This window comes from Podarcis liolepis (assembly GCF_965112155.1).
Source record: "Podarcis liolepis genome assembly, chromosome: 1".
Classification (NCBI taxonomy): Eukaryota; Metazoa; Chordata; class Lepidosauria; order Squamata; family Lacertidae; genus Podarcis; species Podarcis liolepis.
In genome coordinates this window covers 112,681,306-112,687,709 of record NC_139554.1, presented here as the reverse complement: position 1 = coordinate 112,687,709, position 6,404 = coordinate 112,681,306, and the positions used below count along the sequence as shown (strand labels likewise).

General features: G+C 50.8%; 1 protein-coding gene across 2 annotated transcripts; it reads right to left on the bottom strand.

Annotated features, from left to right (window-relative positions):
- Positions 1 to 939: 939 nt before the first annotated feature.
- NEUROD1 (neuronal differentiation 1) lies at positions 940 to 5,557 on the bottom strand. 2 transcript variants are annotated; one of them, XM_083500171.1, is made up of 2 exons: positions 5,398 to 5,557; positions 940 to 3,372 (listed from the first exon to the last, which is right to left on the bottom strand). In XM_083500171.1, the coding sequence occupies exon 2, from the start codon at positions 3,359 to 3,361 to the stop codon at positions 2,264 to 2,266; it is 1,098 nt and encodes a 365-aa protein (XP_083356297.1). In that variant the 5' UTR covers positions 3,362 to 3,372; positions 5,398 to 5,557; the 3' UTR covers positions 940 to 2,263. The 2 variants fall into 2 exon arrangements, with proteins under 2 accessions (XP_083356297.1, XP_083356298.1); XM_083500172.1 differs by lacking the exon at positions 5,398 to 5,557 and adding an exon at positions 4,561 to 4,742.
- Between the last annotated feature and the right edge of the window lie 847 nt (positions 5,558 to 6,404).

The following is a 6,404-nucleotide window of genomic DNA, read 5'->3' as shown; positions in this document are numbered from 1 at the left end:
GTAAGATTTGTGTGTAGGATATGGCACTCCTGAATTTTGACCACAGATGGTCTGGACACAAAGTGAGGGCGACTGCCACCCTCCATCCAACCCAAACAATCGCTTAGGATACATGACTTGCTTCAGAGAAATCAAACCACCACTTATTTCAGTTTGCTTTCAGATGCAGTAACACACCCAAGGCTTAAGAGACCCAGAACCCGTCTGAGTGCCATACATTCAGTGCTCTGCAGAGCTTTCCCCCTCTCCACCGAATAACTATTGCCAGCTCCCCTTCTCCATCTTTGGGGGGCTACAAAGCGCTTACAGGTCGTGGCTTCCTGTTTGGTCCAGAGCAGCAGCAGAATCTCTACAAATTGATCACTGGACGCTGTGGAGTTGGCTTTGCTGGCCGAATCTTGCCGTCTCTCCCTGTGGGATTTCAGCACCGCAGAGCTGAACAGCTACGTAGGGCCTTGGCCCGGTGAGCGGTTGCTACTGTGAACGCTTGAATGCGAGGTCGCCTTGACTTCCAGATCAGATTTCCGAGGGAACCTTGCTCGCTAGCTATGCGTTCCTGCCACCTCCCACCCGCTGTCAGGTTGCTATTGGACTGCACCTTGGTTTGTTTGTTTTTTTCTTAAACTTCCGTTTATTGTACAAATTAGTAAAGGTTGCACCTTTTTTTTAAGGAACTATTACAATAATCCCATAGGAATTGCTCACACTAAGAAGGGGGAAGGGAGAGGGGAATCATATTTAAGGAGAAATGCAACATTTGACGGACGTCTCCTTACTATCTCGTTCCAAAGGTGTGCTTACTAAATTCCCAAATGTGCATTACAGAGTCATATACAGGATTACGAACAAAATTACAGTACAGATTGAGTTCGGTTGAACCAGCGTTACATTTCAGACAGCACTTATTGCGGATTGCATTGTACATGCATAATAACTATATTGTTCTAATTACGAAGTCAAATGGTTCGAATGGGTTTGAAACTACTGACTACAATCCACCAGCATATTATATAACAACCCCAACCATAGTGAACCTGATTGGCTTTTCGACTCCTGGACGGAAATATGACAAACCACCGATTCATGTGACTATGTATATATTTAAAAATATATATATCATGCATTTATCATTGCCTGGAAACATTAAGTGTTTTCAAGTTATCTCTGTTCTCTTCAAAATCACGTGAGGAGAAAGGACGGGGACGCCAAAGATTAAAAAGAAACAGTGCAAATTGAATGTGATAGTCAAGCAGCTTTTGATTCGGGGGAAAAAAGGGAAGAACTTGGCATTTCCTTATGAAAACATGAATGTCTGGCGGGTGGGAGGGTGTCTCTATCCGCACATAAGGTTTTGCAAACCTTCCGTTGGATTGATATGTTCCAATAGGAAATAAATATTTTCCTACTTCCATTTTTAAAAAATAAATAAATCCCAAAACCCTGTAGGAATCTGGTTCTTACTGCAAGGAAACGAAATTTTAATGGGAAAGACTTTGCTGGCGCTGTGCATTTGTGTGTGTGAAGAACGTGAAAGGAAAATGAACGGGGCGGGGAGGTGCTAAGGCAACAGAACATCCCCCCTCCCCACACACCTCTTCTAAGCACTTTTCTGCTGGTTTAAATTACTTAAATTATTTCGTATAAATTAGATATAATTCTACTTTGTTTCCAATACGTATAAAAATCGATGAAGCTGCATGGTTTAAAATAGTTTATCAAAAGTTATTAAAAATTCTGTACAAAACCACAACAAAATAATTCGGCATGGGAAAAGGTAGCAAGTAGGAAAAATGCTGGTTGAAAAATAGACATTTTATATATACTTTTTTCGATTTTTTTTAAACTGGCCCACGTCTAGTTTCAAAAACAAAAACAAAAATTAATAAGAATTGCATAGATCCTAATTATTGCTTGTGATTTTTTTTGTCCCGATCAGATCAGTGGGGAGACTGGCTGACTTTCTTCTACACTAAATTGATAGTGCAGATTTACATTCGGGACCGTGCGGGGTGGGGAAGCTTAGCGGAGGGAGGTGGGATTTACAGAAGGGGGACCAGGAAAAATGTAGCCTCCCCATATATTTATATAGATGACTCTGGCGTTTGGAAGTTCCCCCCTTTGCCCCTTCCCGTCTTTTTGCACTTGGAGCCCTAGGGTGGGTGGGTGGGTGGGTGGGTGTCTGTGTTGTGGGGGGTCCCCCTTCCTAAGCAAGGCAGCCCCTCGATGCCCCTTCGCTCCTCTGCCCCGACTCTTCTGGAAGGGCTCAGTCGTGAAAGATGGCATTGAGCTGGGCACTCATGACCCTCTCGTGGTGGGCATGGCTCTCGTAGGGCAGGAGGTTGTCGATGGGGATCTCGCAGCGAGAGGCAGAGCAGGAGAAGAGCGACCCGTGTCCCGGGGTCCCCGCCAGGCCGGCGGCGGCGGGGTAGTGCATGGTGAAGGCATAATTTTTCTCAAACTCTCCGGAAGGTTCGTGTTTGAAAGAGAAGTTCCCGTTGACGCTGAGCGGCGGGCTGAGGGGCCCGTCGAAGGAAGGGCTGGCGCACTCGGCTAGCGCGCTCTCGAAGAAAGGCTCCAGCGCCGCGCCGTAGGAGTGCGGCGCTTTCACGTGGAACAGGTGGGAGCTGTCCATGGTGCCGTAAGGCGGGCTAGGCAGCCCTGGCGACTGGTAGGCGTAAGGGTGCACCGGGAAGGAAGCGCTGGGCGGTTGCATGTGCGGAGGCAGGTCCTGGCTCTGCTCGGGCAGGAAAGTCCTCGGGTTGAGCTGCAGGCAGCCGGCCACTAGGTTGGTGGTAGGCTGGGACAGGCCTTTGCAGAGCGTCTGCACGAAAGAGACCAGGTCGGGGCTCTTGCCCGAGCGCAGGATCTCCGAGAGGGCCCAGATGTAGTTCTTGGCCAGGCGCAGCGTCTCGATCTTGGACAGCTTCTGCGTCTTGGAATAGCAAGGCACCACCTTCCGCAAGTTGTCCAGAGCCGCGTTGAGGCCGTGCATGCGGTTCCGCTCGCGGGCGTTGGCCTTCATGCGCCGCAGCTTGAACCTCTCCAAGCGGGCCTTGGTCATCTTCTTCTTCTTGGGACCGCGCCTCTTGGGCTTCTGATCGTCGTCGTCTTCTTCCTCCTCCTCCTCCTCTTCTTCCTCCTCCTCTTCTTCGAGGTCGTCCTCTTCCTCCTCCTCTTCCTCCTCCTCGCCGTTCCTCAGCGAGTCCACCTCGGCTTCGGCGTGCATAGCTTCCAGGTCGCCCTCTTTCTTCTCCGCCTCGTGCTCCTCGTCCTGGGAGCTGAGGCAGTCGTCCGTCCAGCTGGGGGGACCCTGCGGCTGGGGCTCCCCCATCAGCCCGCTCTCGCTGTACGATTTGGTCATCCTGCAGGATCCTGCGCGCAGAAGAGATCACAAGAGGAAAAAGCATTTAGTAGAGAGGACACTCCCAATAACTTCCTCCAAGCCCTTCCTCCGGGGCTACAATCCTAAATGCATTTGCTACGGAGTAAGCGCCACTGAAACCAGCGAGGTTTACTTCTGAGTAGAAATGCACAGGATTTCCTCCTTGTCAGCATTATTTAGGAAGCTCTATAATAGTTATTCCGTTCACACCGATTACAATTTGAAAATTGGCTTTGGTGAGTTTCACCACTCCCTCCCGCCCCGCCCCCCACGTTTCTATGCGACTTTCTATAAATTGGGTTCTTAAAGAAGTTTCCTAGCAATTTGAAATTTAGGGCGCAATCCTCACCCCGTCTATGGAGACGTCCTATTGAATTCAACCGAGTTTTCTGCGAGGCGAAAGAGAACTGCAGCTTTAGACTCTCTGACTCCTAAGCCTTCCCCAGTAAACAAACTTCGACTTTTCTCCGCGCGTCTCGGCCACAATGAGATCGATCGTCTCAAATAGCATTATATAACTTGTTTATATTAGTGTTGGTGGTGGCTCTCTAAGGAGATTATAGATAGAATGAAATTTGACGGAGAGAATCGAAAAGAAGAAAATGTCTCTAAGGGGTGGGGCGTGGGAGAGAGAACATCACGCAGCAGCAGAGTCAGCGGGACAAATGGCCAGCGATTATTCAGCCCGGGCAGGATTTATCCGTTGAGTTGGGTGCCCCTTTTCATTCTGCCCACATTTCATTCTGCCACTTCATTCTCCCCTACAATAGCCGTGCAGACTTCCCAACTGTTCAGAGTCCAGCCAAAGTCTGCCGCCCAGACAGGGGCTCAGGTGCAGCCACAGCCTCTCTAATAAACCACCCCTCCCCTGCCTTCCCCCACCCCCCTTTCTGCCTGAGGATCCCCAACCTTGCGAGAGGACGCGCTTGCTAATGAAGGGGATGGACCGATCCTGACCGTCTTAGGCAAGCGACTCTACCGAAGCCTCCGGAACTACAAGGCGATCCAAATGCAACAGTTGAGTGAAACCGTTTGCTTCTCCGTCACCAGCGCAGCCCCTCTCCCTCCAGCGGCAATGGGGAGCGAAACCTGACCCATCTGCTGCCCACTTTCCCTCTCCCCATATAGGAACTTCCCTCTCCCTTTTAGCAACCAACCCGCCAGTTCCCAATCCTGACCTGTCAAAGGACAGACGAGTCCTATCAACTGATTTGACGCCCCATTTTTCTTCTCTCTTTCCACCGCCAAAAGAAAGAAAGAAAGAAATCCAGCGGCACCTGTTCTAGACTGCAGCCCACACTCCTTCCAATCTGTAAGGACAAGGTCTACTGGATTCGATTTGGCTCTGATCCCCCCCCCCTAAAAAAAAAAATCAGTGCCACGCGCAACAAGGCATTACTACGGATTCCTCGGATCATTTCTACCGTATTTATGGTGTTGCTGCGCCCGCCTCACAAGGCTTGACGCAGCAGCAGAAACGCAGATGGGGGGAACTGAAGGATATCATCCAACGCGCGCTTTCTAGCGAGTAGGTCGAGAGCGTTGGATCGGCGGGTCTTTACTCCATGGGTTTTGCTAGGATTTATGTTGGGGGAGGGGCAGGCTTTATGCTGTGGGGGGAGGGGAGAGAACCTCAGCTAGCTAAGTATTTTGTATTGGTTTACTTGATTTAGGGGGACAGCTGCCCCTCCTTGCCCCTCCCTTGCCTATGCCCATGCTTTACTCCCGAGTAAGATCGTACTGGACCCAAGCGTGTGGCGAAAAGAGTTCGCCAACAAGAAAGGTCATTAAAAAAATATTTTTTAAAATAAAAATGTAGTGAAAAGAGCCAATCCAATGGTTCATCCTTATTTCGTTCAGATAGAGGAAATAATAGCCTTCTGGGGAAATAAAGCTAGTCGTGAGATGGGTTTGGGTGCTTTTCCCCCCTTTTCTTTTTTAGGCATATCCTTCACCCAAGCCACGGATACTGTATAAAGAGGAGATGGGTGCTAAGGAGGGAATCAAATATTTACCTTTCTCTTTTTCTTCTTCAGCGTGTCCTTTGCAGTGATGGTCTCATAACCCTGTTGCTCCTGGGAAGCTTTCCTTGCAACGGAGGGACGTGCCACTTTTTATTGGATTTATGTGTGTTTTTTTCCTTGAGGCTGCATGCAGGAGACTCCGCTTATATATATAGCCGAGGCTCTTCTGCTTGGGGGGAGGAGGAGGAGGGGGGCGGGCAGCGAAGGCACCCCCTGGGGATGGCCAGGCAGCAAGCCCCACCTCCTTCGCTCCTCCCCCCTCCCGCTACATCCCCCCCACCCAGCGACTGCGTCAGCCTTCCCCCGGCACGCGCCATATGGTCACCCACGTCAAGCTCCGCGCGGGTCACGTGAGCTGCCCATTCGTATGCCGCCCGGCTCTCCCTGCCATCCCTTTGTGGCCCGAAAGAAAGTGGCCATCTGTCGCTAGCCAGAGACTCGGCGGACCTGTTTGTACCCGCGGGAGAGATTAACCCTTGCGCCGGCGCGCGAGGTTTGGGGATATTGAGAGGGAAAGGGTGTGTGTGTGGATTGTCCCCTTATACTTTTGACCGAGGAACTAGGAGTAGCCTCCTTGAAAGAGAAAGAAAGAGCGTTTCGGGCTCTTTATTTTGTCAGATCGCGGAGATCCTTTGCGCGCTGCGTTGTGTAAGCATCCAAGGTCTCCACCAAGCACCGAACTCGCAGAACGATTTCACATACGGGGAAGGCGCCTTAGGGTACAACCAGCGCTCGTTTCCTCCTTGCATTGCGCTCAGTTCCCTGTGCAGGTTCCCTAGTTGCCATCGCTTCTTTCGGTGCGGAGATGGAAACAGAAACGCGTTCTCGGATGCTTTTCCGGCGGGGGTCCGGGAGCAGCTTTGCTCCCCTCCGGAGGGAAAGCACCGAGCGCCAAGCAGCCTACTCCCAGGTCGTGCAGCTCACAGACGTGGGGAACACGCCATACATTGCGAAAGCTGCCCTGGTCTGTTACAGCAGCAACCATCCGCTTCCCGCCC

What these genes read in the sequence shown, in the direction of transcription:
- NEUROD1 (XM_083500171.1), bottom strand. Translation starts at nt 3,361, where the DNA reads ATGACCAAATCGTACAGCGAGAGCGGGCTGATGGGGGAGCCCCAGCCG.